Genomic DNA, 22689 nt, shown 5'->3' with positions numbered 1-22689 from the left:
ATGAGCTGTGACTTTCCCTTTTAAATGGCTGGGAGAAGAATAAGGAAGAAACCCCTCTGGGAGGTAGCAGAACAGAAATGAAGCTGGGGGGAAATTTCACGTCCTGTTAGCTGAGGGGCCACTCGAGGCTCTGTGTTTAATGGTGGTTTGGTGTGAAATACATCAGACTTTATTGTGGACTGAGAGTTAGGATGCAAATGGCCCATCAAGCACAGAGAGGAGAGGATCAGAGACAGAACTTGATTTTTATATCCATGAGCCCAGGAGCATCTAGGATTTTCTTAACTTAATAAATTAACTAGATTTTAAATATGGAAAACTGTCGGCTTGACATTATTATAAATATTTGCTCTTTTTCCATCTTTTTTCCAATGTCAGCCCCATTATGACATGGGTATCCTGCTCACCATCATCTTGGCTATTCTCACCATCGTCTTAATCTTTGCCTTCCGTTACAAGTGCAAGTCCAACAGGACCTGGGTGAGTGAAACAATAATAGCATCAGTGGAAGTATCAAGTTTACAGACGCAGCTCAGTTGGAGGTCTTTCAATGTTTTTTCTAAGTCTCCCCTTCTTGCGTGCAGGACTCTGTCCACCAGCAGACCATGCGGGCCATCAATCGCCTGGAGACCAAAACCTACAACTCTCAGGGCTGCTCGGGCTCGCAGCGGCACCGGGCGGCCTGGGGCTCAGCCAGCAGCTCCAACTCGAGCCCCGTCTGTGCTATCTGTCTGGAGGAGTTCCAGGACGGGCAGGTAAGAGGAGAGAGGAACATGTCTGTGGTTAGTTACCTCCACCAGGGAGGTTATGTCCTCACCCCTGTCCATTTGTTAGTCTGTTGGTTTGTTTGTTTGTCTACAGGATTACGCAAAAGCTGCTGAATGAATTTCCACGAAACTTGGTTCATTGGGACACGAAAGAACTGATAAAATGTTGGCATGAATAACTTAAAATTATTTAATCATTAACATTGAAAGACAGGACATTTTTGGCAATATCCTAGTGAATGATACATTGATCTTAATGAAAATAAAATCAGGCATATTTAGGGAACTGATTAATGTGAGTGTGCCGATCCAAATAAAAATCTGGATCTATTCGATGTAAATGTGGCATCATAAGAGGGTGAGCTTTTTTCAGCCTATAACTACCACCGTTGTTTAACTGAGATAATGTGGATTCAGTGAGGAATCAACAGTTTTTCAGTAGTTTTAGAACTACGTCCAAATGAACATGACAGATTTGGTATGGATTTTACGGGAACTGCTGCGCCTTGGCAGAGTTATGCGTTCATCTGAGTGCCATTCTACTTACTTATTGAAATGTGCAGTTTGTTTTTGTCACATATTTTTAAATCTTACTTCTGTCTCCTTTTCTTCTCAGCACCTGAGGATCATCTCCTGCGCTCATGAGTTCCATAAAGACTGTGTCGACCCCTGGCTGGTGCAGCACCGCACCTGTCCCCTCTGCATGCACAACATCATGGGTGAGGACAAGCATATTTACAGTTAAGTTTTTCGTTTTTTTAATAAAAAGCCCCATCAAACTGTAGACTGCAAGGATATATATGTTTTCAATAACTGCATTAATCAACAAATCATGACACATTTCAAAATGATATGAACAGGCAGAATATAGAAGATCTTTTGCTTAAATGTTGAAATGTAGAATAACATTTTTTAAATATGTTCACACTTTTGTAAGTGACAATTTAGGTTTGTTTCAGACGTTTTACTGAGATTCAGCTCAGTGAACTTAATCTTGATAATTGCTCTATAAGCAGAGGTTACTGTTGTAGGTGTATAGTACTGTGTCGATTCTAATTGCTGCTGTAATCCACAGGGACAGAGCGGCAGCCCCAGAGGAGCAGACTCCAGCAGAGTCCAGAGCAAAGTCAAGGCTTCCTCCAACCTCAGCATTACAGCAGCCCACACAACCACCCTTTCCCTCAACATGCTATCCCCTTCTCTATGAGGCCCCACTATCCTCGTGGACCCTCTGGACCATATCCCTCTCTGGGCCACTATAGTGGCTCTTCTCCCATGGACACGCAAACTCTGCGTTTCCTCACCAGCAGGCCGCTTGGCCCTGGCTGTGGGTACCGCCTTCCTGCAGAGGGTCCCGGGAGGCCCCACAGGATTGGAGGTAACTGCAGGACGTCCACTCACCACTACACGCCTCGTCGCTCCTGCCACAACTATCGTTTGTCCTGTCCGACCCAGCGCAGTGCATCCTGCTCAAGACTGCATCACACTGCCTCTGGCACGCCACAGACCCGTGGAGCGCCTGCCCACAGTCGGCAGGATGAGGGCAGCTGCTCAGGTGGCAGCTACCACACAGAACGCAGTGGATATTTGGCTGACGGGCCAGCAAGTGACTCCAGCTCAGGGCCCTGCCATGGCTCCTCCAGCGACTCAGTTCTTAACTGTACTGACGTGTCCCTGCAGGGAGTTTATGGCAGCTGGTCCACCTTCCGTAGCTCTCTGAGTAGTGACTACGATCCATTTGTATATTTTGGGCCAGGTCCTGGGCGGGGCCCTCGGAGAAACAGCCTAGAGGCTGGTGCGCAAGCCCGGCCCAGGTCTCTGGATTCTGTGGTGAACAAAGCGGGCTGCCCTGAAGAACAGCCACAGACTGTGTTCAGCCACATCCACTACCACCGCCACAGACACCACCACTATGAGGAGGGGGAGCACAGCCAGGGCCCGAGCAGAGGCTCGGACGAGGAGCAGGGGGCCGCTGCTGCTGCAGCACCTGCTGCTCTTGTCCTGGACAAAGACTCACCTGTGGGCCCTGCTAAGCACAGTCCCTGCCAGTGCCCAAAGCCAGACCCCACAGATCGGCCCAGCCCAGGACAGGGAGAGCGTCATGACCATGACCCCAGCAGTCCCTCAGGACCTCCTGTCCTGATGTCCCCGATCCCCTTACAGCTCCAACCCCACTGCTGCCACCAGGGACATGGACACCCCCCCGCTCCTCTTGGGCGAGTTGGTGGCTGTGTTCTTGATGGCCCCTCTGTTCGCTTCCACCAGAGCCTGGATCTGCCGGATGACCGTAGCATCCACATTCACTACGGCCAGGGCCCAGGCTTCTGCTGCTCTCCCCCCGAGCTGCACCCGGCTTTGCTCCCCGTGCCCCTCATTCTGGACTCCGGAGGGATGGAGGAGTGGCCTTGCTGTGCCGGGGCCCATGTCGTGTGGCAAAAACGGGTGCAGCAGGCTCGCTCAGAGCCTCAGCTACTGGGGCCTGGGACTTCTATGGACAGGCCACCCTGCAGGCTCCACCACGGGCCTGCTGCTGACTGCAACACAGACATTTGTTTATACTGCCAAACATTACACCACAATCAGGGTGAGTGTCTCACTTATTTATCTTTAATAACATGACCAGGTGTCAAATGATAGTTATTTTTTATTCACACTTTAATAACACATCTTGTAAGATCTTGGAAAAATGAATTTACTACATCAAAAAGTTGTCAGATCATGAAATGCTCAAATCAAAATCTGAAATCCTTTTTCCTGAGCTAAACCCACCTCAATTAGCCAACTGGATTATTATATGCTGTAGGGTATGTACAACTTTGATATTTGGTATCTAGGCTCCTTAAAATGAAACAGCAGGCTTAACACAGCACAGAGTGAGGAGTGCCAACAATAACTGTGTAGCCTCAGAGTCTATGGGTGGATGTAGGGTAGAGGTGGTGGCTTTTAAAAAGCTATGTCAACAGCAGCAACAGTAGCAGCATAGTTTTCAGGTGAGAGGTGCAGCAGTAAGCAAGTATGACAGCAAAACAGTGAGCAGAGTGCGCACTGGCATAATGCAATGTGTGTGTTGCAGGGAGAATTGTGAGCTATTTGAGCTTAGCAGCAAACTGGAGTGGAGTGTTTCATGTAGCAGGCAGGGTAGTCTTCGTAAATTAGAATAGCTGTAATAACAATGAGAACAGTAAATTCACTTTTCTTTCTTTTTACGTTTTTTTAACCTCGTCAAAAACCTGTGGACTAGTTTTTTATTGACATACTTTGAATCTGACTTGAGTTGTGTCTGTGTCCACAGGATCAGAAGAGGAGTCTGGTGTTTGACAAACTTGTTGCATCCCCATTATCACGCTGCTACACAGGAGCCAGAATGGACAAGCCTCTCATTGGCCAATCGCTCTCATGTCTTCCACATGATTCCGCCGCAATGCCTTTTCTTTCAGATGACGCCCCGATGCTTCCCCGCCAGGATTCAACGCTCGCACGCCGAAATGTGCTTTTAGCTGACTTAGTTGGGTTATCATTAAAAGTGAAATTATTGGGATTAGATTTTGCTTACAATGTTTTATATCAGAATACAGTGAATGATTTAAATGTGTAGAGAGAGGGAGTCACTAGGGAAACAGCTCATGCACCACAAAGGGGAAATAATGTTTTTGATCTTTGTTTTTCCGTGTTTCTTTTCATCAGTTATAGGAACAATAGTCATTTCTGACATGACATCACAAGTTCCATGCTCCTTAATGTCATCTAATGAATGATCCTTGCTTTGGGTGTGGAGCCCTAATGAAGTGAGACTCCACCTCTGCATCACTCACTCTATTACAACTTGATTTATCTTTGAGGTACTTAACTTTCACTTCTTCCTCTTCTTCCTTCGCTGAGTCCAGTCTCAGCTGAGAGAAGCTCTTCTCTCCAGCCTACCTCAGCACAGATTCCTAAACACGCCTCACACGGGGTCTTTAAAGGTACTGCTGTAGTGACTTTTCCTTTTTTTTTTTTCTCACAACCATGTAGCTCCCGTAAACCCAACTAAAAGTTATCCTCTTGTCCAAATGGAGAGAAAGGTTGATGCTCAGCCCCTCAAACAATGAGCATTCACTGAGGTTGCTGAACCATGCATGGGCCTTGTTTTCATTATTTCAATAATGGCAGCTGTTTTTAACATTTATTTTTTATTTTTTTGTAGCCTGTAATTATTTTTTCACCTTTCAAAATGAACCTGTTTGACTGAATTATGTTGTCGTCCTTACAAGCTATTGTCTCATTTGCATAATTTCTGTCGGTTTCATCACATGTGTGACGTCTGTGCTGTTACCCCCCCCCCCCCCCCACCAGAAGGACAACATCATGTCCGCTGCTCAATTCATCACAATGCCCCCCCCCCCCCCCGCTGTCTTCCAGCAAGTAAAGCTCTAGAAAAATGTTCTACATTGCAACCATAGAAAACACATAGTGATTATATAATAATAATGTTATATGGAGTGAAGCCATGCCAAGTGGTCCTTACAGTCCTGAGCATCAGATGAGTCTGTCTGCATTAGCAACAGTCTGATGAGAGCTTGCTGTGCTTATCCCATGATTTCAAACTTTAATGAGTCGAGTCTGAGAACATGTCTCAGGAACAAACACTGGAAAGATGGGAAGAATTCATGTTAGTCACAGAAATGATATCCAGAATGGTGAAAAATCCTTTGTCGAGGTAAATGTGCATTTCCAGTCACTTTCAGCGCTTAAAGGAAGATTACCAGAAATCGAATGCAGTGTTGAGTAAAGATGTTTTACATTCTGATAAATAGTTTTTAAAATGTTAGAAAGCCATAAATGACAGAATCTATGTTTAGATCTTTACCAAGTCGCCCCTCTGTTCCCATTTAGCCTCTGGCAGACTGACAGATACAGAACGTTGCTCATGCTCCAAGAAAACGACTCTGTACATTTAAATTATGTAGATAAAAGTCAGCCATCATCATGCCATCAAACATGGCTCTCTTACATTTGGCTTCACCACAGACGTCTTCATGCACGCACGTACTCAACTAAATAATCTGAGATCAGAGTAACTGGGATCTCAGCTTTATCGTGGACTTTCCCTGAAAGGCTCAGTGAAAATGTGAAAGGATTTTCCTTTGCAGCCAGACTGCAGATAGAGTTTAGCTCAGCACAAACAGCACACTGAGAACGCATGGGTTTTGCAATGTAACCAGTAGCACTTACTAAAGACTTCCATGTGCCTTATTCTTTGAAAACTGTTCGTAATCCTGATTCGGGAAACTCCCAACACGCTAAGCTCTTACCTGTCTAACCAAAGACGCAAAATCGTCAACACAGTGGCCTTGTAACACAGTATGTCTGTGATATGCCTTTTTTTCCTGCTTCATTCCCATCCTGAAATCTCAGAATTAAATGTACTTTCACTGAGACGAGGGAACATGCTAAAATCGAAGTGGAAATCCTTTTTGGACAATCATACAGAACTTAACGTATCCATTTCCTTAAAAATAATACCTCACTCTGAATGAATCAACTCAGCGTCCTCTAGCAAAAGTATCCCAGTTTTATTGTTATGCCCAAACAGTCTCTGAGATGGAAATGACTGAATCACAAGCAGCACTTTGGTTATAGAACATTTTATATTGGGGCGGGGGGAGAAATAAAAAAAACGCAAATCTACTAGTATTAATTTAAAAACAATCCCAAAACCTCCAGCATAGTAATAATAGCATCTACTGATGCTGCAGAATATCTGATGTGATTTCATTCTTTCTCTGTACATCGTTCATGTCTTTGTTTTGTTATGTTTTGCAAGAATAATGAGCTGAAACTGCCTTTTCTAATAGAGTAAAAACAAATCCCTCCAGAACTTTTAAGGGATGTGTCAGTATATTTTGGATACTTTGTGTACAAAAACGAGAACAACAAAAACAGAAATGAAATAGTGTTGTATTTTATATATAATAGAACATTTCAATATAGTGACATGTCACTAATATATTTATTTACTAATATATTTATCCATTTTGTCCAGGTTTGAAAGAGTGGTTTCTGTATAGACTGAATGTTCCTATGTGGAAACTGACCAGTGCCATCACAGATGTATCAACCTGTCTTCATTCCAAGTATATGCAAATAAATTATTTTGAAATAAGACCTGTGTTACATACATCTTTTCTTATGTGTTTTGTTTGGGCTCCTGTGGAATAGTTAATCCAAAATTACCCCACACACACAAGTGTCCTTCAAAGTATTAAATTTAATTGGGCCAATTTATCAGACCTTGGAAGAAGAATGTTGGATATAATTTACAGGGTTTATATGGTTTATTATAGGGTTAAAATTCTCTAGTATTTAAACCTGTAAATTATAGGAAGTTTTAGGATTCAAAAACATTTTAAAACACAAGGTGTGATGTCATTTAAAATGAAGGAGAGATATTTCTAAGTCGGCTGTAGAATTTTAAAAGATTTGGCAAATTGTCCAACGTAATTTTCAAAATGTTCAAAACGCTAAGAATTCCTTTTTTTGAGTTGTGTCTCCTCCACTGACGCATGTGTTCAAATGACACTCAGTCATCATGTAACTCAACTGAGAAACAGTGTTCACCTGTTATAAGACTCTGTCTGTATTTGTAGATGGAAAAGTTGTATCTGTACATGGACCACAAATAGAAATTAGGGAATAGGGAATTTTTTATTTTTTTATTTTTGTATTTATCCATTCAGGTATTGTCACCATTCACCACTTAAATTACCAACAGCATATTTTTCTGTATATTGTTGTATAAGTTTTCATATCAAACGCTAATTCGATATATTTGTGATAGCCCAACGCCAACAGGTTAAATAGACAATTGCCTAATTTACAGGGCTGGATAAATTTCACTTGTAGGTTGACTGACACGAAGCAGAGTAGATGATGACTGAATTGAAATTTTTAGAAGAAATATTACTTAAGTCGTATGTTTAAGTGATGGAGATGCAACAGCGAATCCCTGCATTCAAAACATCATGTTTTTAAGGTGCAGTGTGTAAGATTTAGGTGAAATAATCTATTGTCAGAAATTGAATAGTTATGTTTAGTTATGTTAGTAATAGTTATGTTTTAACTAGTGTGTAAACATCTAAATTGTACCAATGGTTTTCTTTACCCTAGAATGGGTCCTTTATATTTAAATAGTTTATATTTACATCGGGAGCGGGTCCTCACTATGGAGGCAGCCATGTTTTTTACAGTAGCCCAGACTGGACAAACTAAACACCTTTTGAGTTTTTATGACAACTGAAGGCTACCACAGGTTCTCTTTCATGTTTGGAAGGGGAGGGTGAGGTGAGGGGTATTCAGCTGCAACATGCAACTTCACCACTAGATATCACTAAATTCTACACACTGACGACAAGCCACAAGCATGAGTTTCTTTATTTAGCCATACAGCATGAAATCTTCAGACAGCTTTGAGCTTATCTGATGGTGCTTGTCACATGAAGACTGTGTTTGATATACTGCTGGCGTTGCTGAAATGTACATCCATATCCGACGGCCTCAGTGCGGTCTGGCGGCGGCAGCAGGGTGAGCGTCAGTACAAGGCCTTGGCCTGGCCCTGGGGTGTCAGCACAGTGAGGTTGCCCCGGGCATCCTGGTCCTTCTCAATGGCCTCAAAGAGAGACTTGAAGTTCCCTGCCCCAAAGCCCTGGAGAGAGAACAGGCACACACAGATGGCTAATTACCCAGAGATCTGCCGTCTTCTGTGTCATTCCTTATGGCTCTGGGGATTCTTCTCCCAGACGCAGTTCACCACTTTGATGTTGGATAACGAACAGCGGATACATATTCTCACAGGGTTCAAACGTCCACATGGGCCCCTCCGACAGGGAGCTGAGCTCGCCGGCAGCTCGCGAAATTAATCATGTAAATATTTTCATAGGAAATCAAAAAGATCAAGTGCTGGTGGTTGCTCTGAGAGATTCTTTGCGGTGGTTCGGATTCGGTTTCTTACTTTCATGCATTGTCTCCACATCTGGAGGCTTGCTGAAACGCTGGAGAGTGACAAGACGTGCCTGTTCTGACAAGCAAGAATGGGCGCCGGGTGTTATAAATTGAGTGCCACAGGGTGCAACACAATCCAAAGATCCCCCTCACTGAGAAGCATGTGAGCCTTTTAATCTGTGCCTGTGATAGATTTACTGAGCTTTTACAAGTGGGCTGCTGTTACTCTGTTCACACTGGGTGGGAGCTTTAAACAGGTGTTCAGGCCGCTCTGGCTTCTTTAACAAGACCACAGGCCTGTGAGTCCCACCAGTGAGGCGATGAAATGCTGAAAGGCTTTCCCCCAGCTTCTCAGGTTTACCTGTTGATTGCATAACTGGTCACTTACAAAGTGGTTGTTCCTCTGAATGACCTCCAGGAAAAGGGTCGGTCTGTCCTGCACAGGCTTGGTGAAGATTTGGAGGAGATAGCCCTTGTCATCAAAGTCAACTAAGATTTTCAATTCCTTGAAAAGAAACAGATTTTTAATAGTTTAGAACATGAGCAAAAAAAAGGCCTGTGAATCATTTGCAACTTGACACTTCCTCACCTGTAAACGGTCTAAGTCCTCCTTCACCTTGATCTTGGCGTTTTTGAGATTCGCCCGCAGGTTGTCGTAGTACGTGTCAGGCGCTGCGAGGAACTCCATCCCTCGGGCTCGCAGGTTCACGATCTGTTTTGAGAAAGAAAAAAAACGTAAAACTTGCCTCTGCTTGTAGATTTAGGGGAGGATGTTCGAAGTCTGTGGATCAACTTTTGATGATGATTAAACGTTGGGGGACTCACAGCTTGGATGATGTTTGACGTGTTGAGGGCGATGTGCTGAACACCTGCTCCACCGTTATAGTCCACATATTCCTGTGCAGAGGGACAAGAGGGACATGAATGACAATGCCACTGAGACAGGGCTGTAGACCAGGATGTGTCACAATTTCTAATGTCACAAACCACAATTAGCTGGACCCATGGATCCATATATGAGAACTTATTGTGCTGGGGCCCCACATGTGGACCCCTGAGGACCAGTTACCAGAACTAACTGCTGTGATAAGTGTTTAATGAGCTCTATTGATGAAATGAGCTGACGACGCACCTGAATCTGTGACTTCTTCTTCCCCCTGGCCGGCTCATTGATGGGCATCTTGATGGTTTCCTCATAGTTGGCCACCACTATGGACCTCAGTGAACTGTAGTGTGTGTGTATCTGCTTGTCATCTATTGACCAGAACCGGTGGAACATCAGACATTTCTGATACCTGGAGTTTGGAGAACAGCAGAGGATTTGATGATAAGCTAACTGGGACTTACGTGGAAATACATGTGTCCTCTCCTCTCGCTGACCAGTGATGTTGGGTTTGACCCTGAGACAGAGGCGGAGTGTTTGCTTTTCCTCTTGCCCCCGTGTGTCCCCCACTGGCCGTCGAGTGTGTACGTGCGCTCAAACAGGAGTCTTACCAGTCCGAAATTGGCACCATCTCATCATCTGGCTGGTTTCCCACAATGTGATCGATGAAGTTCAAACCTCCTGGTGGACTGTAGAGATAGAAAAACACTGAACGGATGAGCTTTTTAAATGACTGGTTTTTGTTTGAGTGTAAAAACGGAAAAGACTCTGGAAACAAAATAAAAGTCACTATTCATTCATTATTGAGTCACTATTCAGTTTATAAGAACCGAGCGTTATACTTTCCAGCAGGTCAGGCCAAATTAGACCAGTACACTTGTGGTGATAAGTAACTAAGTACATTCACTCTACCACTTGAAAAATAACAAAATCGGAAAAAAAACTCATACACCAAGTGAAAACAAAACATATTATTAGTAAACAAAATAGCACAAACATTGAAACATACATTCTTGCCTTGGGTTTGATTGATTGATTGATTGATTGATTGATTGATTGATTGATTGATTACTTTTCTAGCCATGGGTGCTGGGTAAAGTTAGCCTAATATTAATATTAAAAATATGAATATTAACCTAATATAATATTTTAATATATTAAAATGTACCAGTGGAGGAGTATTTGACATTGTAGTATTGCTACATATACTCTGAGTGGAGCTTTACAATAATTTCAGTATGACTGAAAGAGGAGGTATAAAGACAAGGTATGTTAAAGTATTTAATTGTTTGCTACAAATTTATACTGAAAGGTCCCTCAAATAAATTTTGTTTACGTTTTATGTGATAATAAAATGTTATTGACTCACAGTGTGGCTAACAGAGGATCCCTGAACAGAGGCTCTCTGTAGCCGGGCAAGAAAAGGCCTTTGTAGGGTCCGAGGTATTCAATGAGTGTGTGTGTTGTGTCTCCATACTGAGGACCAAACATTGACACAATAATTAATCATTTCCAGTTTCATGTGTGTATTTACGTGAGACTCTCTCATGTGCGTCAGTCTTTACGTACCGTCTGAACCACAGCATACTTGACCCTCCCATGGCTGTCCTGCTCCACCCAGGGCTCCCTGACCACCACAGCTCCTCGCTCTTTAGCTGTCTGTAAGCACAGGGGTGTTGGGATCAGATCAGATAAGCAGAAGCAAACTCACACTCTGTGTTTCTGTGTGTACGCAGCTCCGGGAAGCCCTCCAGTGGCTGGGGACAGAATATCTCCCTACTCAGTGCCGGTTGTGATCTGCTGCTGCTGTAGATCTTTGCATGAAATCAGTAGTAATTGTGTTTCTTTGTGAAAACGAGGGTCAACACAGAGAGTTTATCCAAACCTGCAATCTGACCTCGACTGAACTGATGACATCAAATCAACCAGTTGACATCAAGGCTGCCCTTTAGTGGAGCCTGTTACATCAACATGTTTACCCCTGTTTCAGGGATTCAGATGTTCAAAAAATACAAGTAAGTGCATTTATATGTAGTGAGACTCAAATCCACTACCTACACATATTACTTTATTATTACTTATTACTTCTATTACTAATACTAATACTTCTACATATTGTATTTTCACTCAACTACATTTATTTTATAGATTATAAAAATATATGTATTATAAGTTTAGCTCAAATAAGATAAGATAAGTAATTATAATCTAATAATATTAGATATATAGCTTCTGAACAGGCCATTCTGCACAATGCAAATTTTCAAAAGAAGTTTCATTGAGTCTAATACATTTTTGTACTTCTACCCTGTGGTATTGCTACTCTTATTTAATTAAAACACTTAAGTGCTTCTTTTACGAACTGTGTCAAATAGTTAGAACTGTGTAGTATATAATGTTCCAGAAAACACACTGGCCAGAACTGTCAAACAAAATGAAACTATGAAAATCATGACTGCTTCTTGCAATGAAATCTCTGTCTAATTCTACTTCCTCCTGTACAACATCCACCAGCACATCACCGTCCAACACAGGCCCTCTGTATCAGTGTACCTTGATTAAGAAGTCACAGTCCTCGACTTGGAAAGCGATGTCTTTGACTGCGTCTCCGTGTTTAATGAAGTATTCTCCCATCTCTGAGAAAAGATGAAAGACATTCAGAAACTCAGACATGTATATGCTTCATATATTTGTATGTTATGTTCATATAGTCTCAAGTTTTATTATGTGAAAACTCACCTTCATTTCCAGGATTTAGTGCAGTTGCAAAAACAAATATTATCTGTGAGGAGAGAGGGAAGATGGTCAGCTTTTAGATAAACTGTAAAATCAGTGTGTAGTAATGCCATTAGCATGTTATACTGCTTACCTTATCCTGTCTGATAGCATGAGACACCTCCTCTCGGCTGCCAGTCTCCAGACCCTTGTAGGCGAAAGGCTCGAAGCCCATTTTATCACAGTAGAACGAGGCCGCCTGCAAAGTGATCAGACTGTCTTTAATGTGAAGAGCATTTCTCATTGAATTTTACAAAGTGAGACACACTGTCACATGTGTCCAGTGTCAATCAACCAGCCCTGGATGTGTGTCGTCTGAGCCAGACTGATCAAATACACTACCAGTCTGAGAAACTGGTGGGTTCAGTAAATTGACATATCATCCATATTATGTTCAAATGTATAAATCTGACAGCACTGCAACTACTTCATTGTTCTAAATCTAAGATGTTCATAATAAATGTATATCTATTGGATAATAATTGGAGATAGGCCTAAGAATCTAAACTAAATCTAATCTAAATTAATTGTTTTATCCGTCAGTGTCAGAATATCATGAAAGATGCCCCTTTATATTTTACCAGAACGACCAACACTCCTAACCCCAAAGATACTCAGTTTACTTCCATTTAGGACAAAGAAATATTATTAGTTTGGAAATCGTGTTTGAAAAGTTATTAAAAGAATTGTTTTTTTCTTGTAGTTTAATTTGGATTAATTGTGTGAGCTGTAAAATGCAGACTGTGACTTATTGAGAAACAAAAGCAGAAACAGAGCAAGGGAAAAAAATGTTCCAGAGGCTAAAGATACAAAACCTTTATATGGGAAATACATTTAGAATTATTATATAATTAACAAACCAAAACCTGTAGATGTTTCTGTAAAGATTAAAATTCATACAACTATTTAAAATTATTTTTAAACCTAATTTTGATTCTAAAAAGTGCATAATTTGCCTAATAGATTTAGCTTTGATTGCACTGAGATCATGACAATGTCACAGATGAAAAACAATGTGAACGTTTAGCTGCTTCGCTGATGTCAGTGTTTGCATACTGACCTGTTTAGCATTGCCGACCCAGAAGGTGAGGTGATGAAACCTGACAAACTTTCCCCTTTCATGCTAAAAGACAAAAAAAACAACAGGAGAAATCAGTAGTTAATCAGTTTATGTGTTTTAGAGGATTGTTTTTCTGAAATTCAGCTTTAAGTTTTAAATGACTTATTTATTCTTTGTTAATGTTTCAGGCCTTTCTTCTGCAAAACAATATGATTTATACAATGCGTTTAACAAGTAACTTGACAGAACGGTCAAGTTTACACATTAAACTACTACCACACACCAGACTCCTTCAGAAGCAGTTTTAATTTTACCTTCTCCCCTTTATCTGTGTAGCTGGTCTGAAAAGAAAGAAAAGAATGTAAGTCATCATGATTTCATCAGCAGTTGCTCAGACTAACCTGCAGCAGATAGATCTAATACTTTAATATGAGTTCATTGGTTATTATCCAGGGAAAATCCAATTATGTCCTAAATTACTTGGCTGTGAAACAATCCTATGTCTTACATCAGAAGGCACCTGCTCATCATAACTCTATGACTTCTATGCATTTTTTCAATTTTATTTATTTATTTTTTTTATTATATGTTCTTATATTACTTAAATCTGTTCTCTGAATTACATTTAAACATGTTTTTATTTGTATCTATGTTGTATGGTAAGCACTTTGAGCTGCGCATATTGTATGAAAGGTGCTATACAAATAAAGTTTAAAAAATATTTATCATTATTATCATAACTGCATGTGATAATGCTGAAGTCTCTTACCATGCTGTGATTACAGATGGGCCACAGTCCAGAGAAAGAAAAAAAGTGATCAAAATCAGAGTCTGGCCTGAGGCTGTGCAGATAAGTACTGACCTGATGACCAGCTGTGATTGGTCCTTTGGGATCTACACCCACCTGTCCACCTCCTCGCTCCCCGCTGCACTCGAGCTACAAAGATCCACAGCAGTGGCCCCTGTGTAGGGTTCTCTCTCTAGGCGCCCTCCATCGTCCTCAGGGCCTCCATTCTCATATCGACAGACACTCCACAGCTTAGGGAAAACATTGAAATACAGACACTACAATCACAATACAGTGATTAGATGAGATACTTCATATACCTCTTGTTCATACGTGAACATGCACTACAGATCAGGTGAAGAATTTTTAATGTTAGGTAAAAGAAGCTTATTGAAGTATGGAGAAAAAATGGCACATGCTCTGACCTGAGAGTTCTGCACTGAGAAAAAACGTCAGAAGTAAAAGGGTTGAGGATACAAAATGACAAATACTCATGTTGTTCTATCAGGACAGACCCTCTCCCTCTCTGGTGTCTGACTTCCACCACCAGAGGGAGCAACCCTGTCTAATATAACCACCATAAATAGAAAAAGATCAGCAGCCATGCACTGTGAGGTCAGTGTGTACAAGAGGCACAACGTTCTTGCTGCATATGAACAGTGTGTACCACTCCTGTTAATTGCATGTTTTTATTTTTAATCACGAATAATTTACACACTGAGGGCTGTGATCACAAGTGAATCAAGATCTAACACTTAGATTAACTGCAGCATAATTCTGAACATTGCTGAATCTGCATGTGATTTCAGGTAATAATAACATTTACATTAGGGAGAGTTATATATTTTCCTTGCTGTGCAAACATAAGCAACAAAGAGGTGAGTCGCTGTGTGGCTGTTGACTGGTGCAGGAGAGCATGTGAGGTCAGGCCCAGGCTGTGACAGACAAGGCTGCTGAACAGAAATAGTGTCTGGCCCCAGTGACAGTATACTGTAAACTGCACGGGCACGTCAGCTGCACAATGTACACATTCAGTCCTCTGTCTGTGTGAGGGAGCTAAAACAGAATCCTGCAGACGGGTGTTGTTGAAGTCTACATGAATACTGTTTGTCATGGAAATTCAAAACATGAAGTGACCAGATCATTGATTGATCTAATAACTGATTCATCTTTTTGGTTCATCATGTCAGAAATCCACCCAAAATCCCCCCAGAACACAGTCTAAGTTCTTTAGATATCTAAACAGATCTATCTAACAGATATTTTATTTACAGTGATCCAAAATAGCAATTAAACACAGATAATCATCAGGTTAGATAAAACAATGGGAACTGGAATGTTTATTTATTTGCTTGTTCGACAGCTAATCAATTATAATAATAAAAAAGATGTTGTGATATAATTTTCTCCTGTTGGATTGATCAGTTATTAATGGCTTCAGATTCAGATCAGTGCTCTGCGGAGGTTAAGCTGTTTTGATCAGGCATTCAAATGTATTGTCCTTCTGTTATGACCTTTAAATGTCATTTTCACTTCTCTTTTCACGCTTCTCTATTTAGTCTTGTGTGAAAACTGAAACTAACTTTTTAATTGTTCACAGTATTCGAACTCCCTGCTGACCTGACACAACTCTACGTGCGCACTCTCCGCTCAGTGTACGTGTGCATCCAGTTTGTGCCGCGCTGTGATTTTCCATTGGTGCGCTTCAGGAGCTTTCTGGCACCTGATTGGCTGTGCTGTGGGTGTGTGCAAGCCGCTCTCTCGACTGTTGTTGACGCTCATTGGCTGGTGCGCATTCTCTAACGCCATTGGACCAGAGGGTTGAGTTTCCTTCCCGACGATTGGTTGGCGCTGTAGTCATCACGCAAGAATGCGGAAGTCTCGTAGTCTACTGAGTCACCGTTGTGTCAGCTGATTCTTTCTGAGTGAGTAACTCGGTTTAATTTTTAAAATAAGCGAACTTGTGTCTAATATATCGCGGTTGACATGTCCTCGGGTTGTCGGACATGTGTTGGACATCTGAACATTAAGTCGTTTTGCCGTTTCCTGTTGGAAAAAGGGAGGAATTTACACCCTAGCTTCTAATAGTGGTGCTAACCGGTAGCTAGCAGGATGCTAGCGTTTGCAAACAGTGCTCTCTCTCTCTCTCTCTCTCTCTCTCTCTCACACACACACACACACACACTCCCACTCCCACACACACACTTTCGGTTTGTCAACGAGCCGCTCTCTACATAGTGAGGCTGTCGTCCACTTTCACTTTCCCCATTTCAGCACGACTTTAAACTTTGAGTGTGTTAGGTCGTTAACACCTGTTGTGTTGTCACCTGTTATTCTCTGCCCAGAGGAGCGAGCAGTGCAGTGGGAGGATGGAACATTTCAAATTGTTTGTTTTTAGATCAGTGGAAATCACCGTGGAGTGAGAAAAGGGAACTGGTATTGCAAAAGTCCTTTCATCACAGCTACTGTCTCTGGTGATGCTTCATTTGCAGCTGCTTTGAGTATTTGTGCTTATTATCTAACAACTCTGTTGATCCACATAATGTAGCTTTAGTCAGGGTTTATCAACACGAATGGCCACAAAGTTATGGAATCGGACATTTAATTTTTACTTTAGATGTAAATGGCTGTTTTCTTGTTTAAGCATTTGCACTGATATTGTGAAAATAGTGAAGTCCATCATGCATTTTTGATGCCACCCGTTTTTTTCCCCTTTGTTTTATTTTGCTTATTCAACAAAGATTAACTTGCTGTCACGTAAGCGGAAGTTATTGATTTATTTATTGTATTTTAAATCACCACAAGGAACTAAAGTACAACTTTAGTTAAAAGTTTACATTATCAGTAATTAGTGCACATGGAATGCAACTGAACACGTGACTGAAGTAAAACTAAATGAAGAGGGTAAAAGATTATGAAACATTTCAAACCAATGCGTTCTAATATTACAGTACCTCTCAGTAAATTCTACCCGTTCAGAATAATGCAGTTTGTGTTCCTGTTGAATTGTAGATCCACTGTCCCATAGAGTTCATATCATAGCCTCCAGTGTTGAATCAGCCCCTCTCTAAAGCTGTTTCAACATATTTTGAACATTATAACTGTTATAAAGTAGGATAGGATAGAGGACAAGTGTAGGATAGGTAGGATATATATTGCCGGACTGCTGTCTTAGCCTGCATTAGTTTTAGCTGAACCTAATGAGCTGGTAAATGAGTGTTCATGCCATGGCAACAAGGCATTGGCTAGATACAAGCATCATACATATCATCATGCCTCAAGGAAACCAAATCTCTCCTGAAGTAGCTGGACACTGACAGAGACCCCTCATTCCACTGAGATTCTTAAAATGATTCAAATTTGTGACTTTTAAGAGGCAGCCCTCCTGTCAGTCTGCCACACGTCTCAGCTGAGCAGACAGGGGAACGGTGCCTAGCGGGGTCTTTGTAGTAAGTTACTGACTAGTTGGTGGAATAATACATTGCTGGAATGTTAATAAACAATAATCACTACCTATTTTAATCATAACTCAAAACATTGCAATGCTACCACCTACCCAGAAACAGGTATTCAATCACTACTAGCATACAGTGTAGCTATGTATCATGGAGGCATATGACTGGTATTGAGTGAAATCAATGTGGCATATTGTGAAGTCTTCATTAAGCAGAAAACTGCGTGGGGAGTTATCACACAATAGTTTTTAATAAGCTAAAAAGGCCATCAAATTGAGACTAATTTACCATTTAATGAACCAGTATCATGTACAGAACACAGCAGTCCCTATGTGCACACAGGATTTGACATGCATGAGCATGCCTGTTGCATAATACAGAGGTGGGTGTGGTAGATACCTTTTATTAATAAGCCAATTCTTGCCAAGACATTTAATTTTAAAAAATCACATGGTAAATTTGAACTCACACAAGCTGCGGTCTCTGGTGTGTCATTTATTTTCTAAAGAATTTCCTATAAGCTGGTGTCAACTGAGGGCAAATGCTGTGGCACAGATTAGATCACACAAGTTTTACTTTTTATTTTTTTCCATATGTATTATTTCTTCAGAATCTTTTTAAAGCAGAATGATTGCAAATTGTAATTTTTGCATCAGTGTATGTTTGTGTTTTCATATGAAGACAGAGTAAATGAAGGGGACAAAATGTTGGCTTATACTTTTAGACAAAGTGATTTCTTGCACAAATTAATCCACCCAAATGTGTACCTACCTAGATGGAAAAATAACTATGCTATTTTGTAACTGCTGCCAAAACAGTATTTGGGAAAGTTATTTTTGCATCTTTTGAAAAATTAATGGTTTCTAATATAACGTACACTAATTGGATAGAAGAGGTACTAAAACATGAGTTTGCAGGGATTTTGACCTGTTTTGGTTTGTTGTTTTGTCAGAGCACAAATGTACTGTATGGTACACAGTGCATGGTACAGCATCACGTTTCTCTTTACCCCAGTCTCCAGCAACAGCGGGCAGCTATTCTCAGCAAACAACCTCTGATAAACCCACTGCACATTACCTTCCCAGCACCATACTGCAAACAAAGCATGTGAACGTCTGACTCCTTGGAAGAGGTCCTGCTACTATGTACATTTCGAAAGGTTCATTTTAAGGCAATGAAAGCACAATGATGTTTATACACAAAAAAAAACATGATTAACTAGATTGGCACTCACTGCCAAGGCCAAACAGTCCTCTCTTGAAACCACATTTAAATTCACCAGATCCAGATTTTTTTCTTATGATTCATGAATTATTCTTTGAGAAATCAATGAAAATGTTTAAAAATGACCTATCTCACAATGTTAAGGAAAAAAAAGTTTATGGATCCGCCTTCTCATTTCTCTGGCCATCAAAATGTAACAGGTTCTTCCTTGGGTCATGTCCCACCCCTCCACAAAATGTCATGAATATCGGTTCCATTGATTTTGCGTAATCCTGCAAACCAATCTACAAACAAACGGACAGGGGTGAAAACATTTTGTCAAGTAGACCCCCCCCAAAATCCTACACACACACACTGTTCCTTTAAAGGTTTGGTCTCCTTACTCTAAACTAGATTGTTTCTCTGCTAAATGTGTAACTTGCTAATTAAAGGTTATTCAAATCCGATTGTTACCTTTTCACTACACTTTGTCTCATTGCTTTGAGTGTAACATTTAACCTTTTTTTTTGTAAACAATCCTTACTGGTTTCTTAAACGGGGAGATTTCTCTATTTATAACTGGTAAGCAATCGAACCATCCCTTTTTGATAAAATGAGTCATTAGTTTATTGTAGGTGGGTGAAATGTCCGTGCCCTGTAGTATGGCCCCTTTCACTTTGAGAAGCCTGGCACTTAGAGAGTGGGAGGGAAAAAGAGTAAGCAATAGAGACGGAGCCAGGGAGGGAGGAAGGGAGGGAGGGCGGTATGTCATGCAGTGGATTACAACCAGTATGTGTTTGGTAGATGAGACTACCACTACTGCAAGGCATTGAGCTTTTGTTCAAGCTTAAAAGGCAGAGAGAAGTTTCAGCACAAAGTGTGATTCGCCACTTTGCACAGGTAAGAGAAGGTTACGTGGAAAATATTATTTTGAGAGTAATAGTTTTCCTTTTCTTTTTGTGAGACTGTGTGCAAAAGGGGGTGTGTCTGAAATAAACAGTGGGGGAAGTGAGATGACAGCACTGCACATTGAGCTTTTCAATCCATGTCCTTGGAAGCAATGTTTTGCAGTATACTCAGTATAAACACAAGGGAGTGAACATTATATCTCTGTTTAGTCTTGCTGCCTGTGTGTATTTGTCACAGACTTTGTAGTAAATGCCACTCCCTCCTGACAGAGCTTGCGTGCACACAGGAAGAGAAGGCAGTGCATTATTTGTGTTGCTTTTTCATACCGTAGTTAGTTATTTCATTAGGTGCAGGCTGCTCCGTGTTTCACCGTCTTTTATTTTGAGTATTTAGACTTGTTGCTTTATAATGTGAGCAGCCACTGTGACAAAGCTTCTATTCAGTGTTGGAATGAATGTCAGAAACTCTTGGTCATGTCTGAAGCGGATCAGGACATGGTGTGCTGAGTGTGTAAAAAGAGTTGTGGAGTTTGCATCTGTTGTACTTGCGTCTCCTGCTGGTATCTTATTGGCTGCCGATAAACTGATGAGGAATGTAGAGTTTGTGTTTCCCCTAAATCGGAGTTTCTCCCGTCGGGTCATGTCATGTGATCCACTCCAAGGTTTGCTATGTGGCAACAGACTTCCTGCTTGTGCATGCACGTCTGTCTGCAGCGCTGCATGTGTGGAGTGTTTACATTGACTTGACCTGATTTGTCGAGAGTACTTCTTGTCCCAGCCACTCTAACCATCACTATGTATACCCCAACATTCCTCTGAGAGCTGCTGGGACTGTGGTCAGTTCTATTAAAGTGAAAAGTACATTACACATTATTTTAGTGCCAGCATTCATTGTGCATGCTGTACTTAACTACAAGCAGATTTGAAATCCTGCCATTTTTCACAATCACACACACTCCCTCAAACACCCCCGCACTATACACACCCAATGTCTAAAGGTAGTGTGTCTTTATCTTGGCAGGAGCCATCGCTGGCACAGCAGAGCCCAGTAGACGGGAGGAGAGGGCGGGATCTGAAGAGGAGCACCCAGACCAACTGTCTACAGCACGGGCTGGCAGCATGGTGAGCCAATCACACTACTTGGTTGGGGATTGTAGATTGCAGATTTGTGGTTGATAGTAAACTAGTTGCTTTATGAAGGTGAAATGGCAATTTGGGATTTCTTAACTCTCACATAGGAAATGGCACAATACTGTTACAGGCCTTAACCAAGTGCAGGGTGTTGCAATATGCTTAACAATAGGATACACTTAGCAAACCTTTGTCACTGTTTCAACTCCCCACAGTGCGGTTTAGGATTCCATATTATTTTAAACAATATTCTCATTTACCACTGCAGATGTTTCTTTACAAACAGTAGTATATAAATGTATCTATCACATATCAAATAAAAAAAAAACACTGCAGGACTCACATTTTCAGTCATTGTGAAAATGTGCGCAGTTGCTCTTAAACAGACAAGCTCAACACCTGCCCTCTTTTGGGCTTGGAAGTGTACATGTCTCATTTGTTTGTCAGACATAACAAAAAAACAAACCTTCAATCACAGCTTCCACTTCAGTCTGTGCTCTTAGTTTATAAATGCAGGTGAAACAAATATTTTGGATTATGCTAGCCAAGGCTAAATATGATTAGTGACCAACAATGCTTTGTTTATCGTCACAGAAACTCTGGGTTAACTTCTTAGAGATGGTATCTCCAGCATGTTCAAGTCTGCTAGGCCATGTATTTGGGTGGGAAACCAGTGAAGGATCAGGAGAGAAATTCTTCCTGCAGATTATGACACAACGCAGTGTTTTAACTTTATTGTTGGGGAAGAAGTGACGCCCCGTTTATCTATGAACAAAATTATGAACTCAGCAGCTTTTTATAAAGGTTAGTGCAAAGTGTGAGTGATTAGAAAAGAGCAGAGGAGCAGAGACTCTTGTTGACCGGCGCTGCGTAATGCACCTGGATGCAGTGGTGCTGCCAAGAGGGATGCTGCCAAAGGGGCCACCCAGATAGAGTAAAGGCTAAAAGAGTTTTTCACCCCAGAAGCCTTAGTGCCTTCCCTTTTTATTTATTATTCATTTATTTATTATTATTTTCTTGGGGGGTTGGCCGGACCGCCCCAATCCCAGTAAGGAGAAAATTCAGAAATATTCTTCCCTATATTCTTAAATATTTAAAAATAATAACGCATCACACAAACAGGATTTCACTAGGATTATTTCTTCAAAGGCCCTCTCATGTGGCCTCATGGTGAAGAAGATGTAACGAAAATGGAGAGTGGCATGAAGCGACAACGTCCTCTAATGTAAAAGCAGAATGCTGAAAGAGTCTGGATGAGAAAGTGGTCAGAGAGATGTGCATAATGCTGGTAACCTATTCTTCAGGTTAGATTTTAACTGTAACTTATTAATATCTGTCAACATTAGCATGCTAGCTGACGTTAGCCTTGGTAGCCTTGGCAGGGCCTTGAGTCCGGCTTAAATTGGCCCAAATTCCTGTAGTTGAGCCCAGTTTAAGTGAAAATTGACTTTCCCCAGTCAGAATCTCTCTACATTTCATAAGTAGTTTTGCAGCAGGGTAACAGATTGTTTTATTCAGGACCATGCTCTGTAGAGGGAACAGATGTTACATGTGTTACGTGTGATGCAGCTTCCTGCCACATGTCTCTGGAACAGCTCTCTGTTGTGCTGATGGTTTTTAAGTACACACCCTCCCAAGACGACCTTGACTTGAGTGTCCGACAGGAGTTAATGGATAGATATCTGCCCTCTAGTGGAAGTCGAAGACTGTTCACTTCTGAGGCAAACATTTTTGTGTAATGTA

At 41.3% G+C, this 22689-nt stretch overlaps 3 protein-coding genes across 13 annotated transcripts in view; 2 read left to right on the top strand and 1 right to left on the bottom strand.

The window, feature by feature from the left end:
- The window catches only part of LOC117774089 (E3 ubiquitin-protein ligase RNF43), an 87672-nt gene extending 81199 nt beyond the window's left edge, over positions 1 to 6473 (top strand). For 5 of the 8 annotated variants that reach the window (XM_034606174.1, XM_034606180.1, XM_034606178.1 and 2 more), the window contains 5 exons: positions 379 to 480; positions 585 to 755; positions 1384 to 1507; positions 1843 to 3351; positions 4060 to 6473. In XM_034606174.1, the coding sequence (XP_034462065.1) occupies positions 379 to 480; positions 585 to 755; positions 1384 to 1507; positions 1843 to 3351; positions 4060 to 4085 (1932 nt within the window). In that variant the 3' untranslated portion in view covers positions 4086 to 6473. The remainder of the gene's footprint in view (positions 1 to 378; positions 481 to 584; positions 756 to 1383; positions 1508 to 1842; positions 3352 to 4059) is intronic. The other 3 variants (XM_034606176.1, XM_034606179.1, XM_034606177.1) reach the window with 2 other exon arrangements.
- A 1686-nt stretch (positions 6474 to 8159) lies between these two features.
- On the bottom strand, positions 8160 to 14323 carry hpda (4-hydroxyphenylpyruvate dioxygenase a). Its single transcript, XM_034606132.1, has 14 exons — positions 14232 to 14323; positions 13777 to 13803; positions 13463 to 13525; positions 12497 to 12601; positions 12367 to 12409; positions 12181 to 12263; positions 11197 to 11286; positions 10997 to 11103; positions 10239 to 10316; positions 9877 to 10039; positions 9570 to 9641; positions 9334 to 9456; positions 9133 to 9249; positions 8160 to 8448 (listed from the first exon to the last, which is right to left on the bottom strand). The coding sequence occupies exons 1-14, from the start codon at positions 14232 to 14234 to the stop codon at positions 8335 to 8337; spliced, it is 1188 nt and encodes a 395-aa protein (XP_034462023.1). The 5' UTR covers positions 14235 to 14323; the 3' UTR covers positions 8160 to 8334.
- A 1576-nt stretch (positions 14324 to 15899) lies between these two features.
- The window catches only part of mtmr4 (myotubularin related protein 4), a 39977-nt gene continuing 33187 nt past the window's right edge, over positions 15900 to 22689 (top strand). Inside the window, exons 1-2 of one of the 4 annotated variants that reach the window (XM_034606127.1) lie at positions 15900 to 16174; positions 20837 to 20937. In XM_034606127.1, the coding sequence (XP_034462018.1) occupies positions 20935 to 20937 (3 nt within the window). In that variant the 5' untranslated portion in view covers positions 15900 to 16174; positions 20837 to 20934. Of the gene's footprint in view, positions 16175 to 19678; positions 19808 to 20836; positions 20938 to 22689 lie in introns of those variants that run through there. The other 3 variants (XM_034606129.1, XM_034606128.1, XM_034606130.1) reach the window with 3 other exon arrangements.

Source organism: Hippoglossus hippoglossus, chromosome 14 (genome assembly GCF_009819705.1).
Source record: "Hippoglossus hippoglossus isolate fHipHip1 chromosome 14, fHipHip1.pri, whole genome shotgun sequence".
Taxonomy (NCBI): domain Eukaryota; kingdom Metazoa; phylum Chordata; class Actinopteri; order Pleuronectiformes; family Pleuronectidae; genus Hippoglossus; species Hippoglossus hippoglossus.
This window is presented reverse-complemented; position numbering and strand designations above follow the sequence as displayed.

Coding starts and splice junctions, on each gene's coding strand:
- hpda (XM_034606132.1), bottom strand. Junction 9,642..9,876: donor AGAAGAAGTCACAGATTCAG/GTGCGTCGTCAG, acceptor CCCTCTGCACAG/GAATATGTGGACTATAACGG. Junction 9,457..9,569: donor CGTCAAACATCATCCAAGCT/GTGAGTCCCCCA, acceptor TTCTCAAAACAG/ATCGTGAACCTGCGAGCCCG.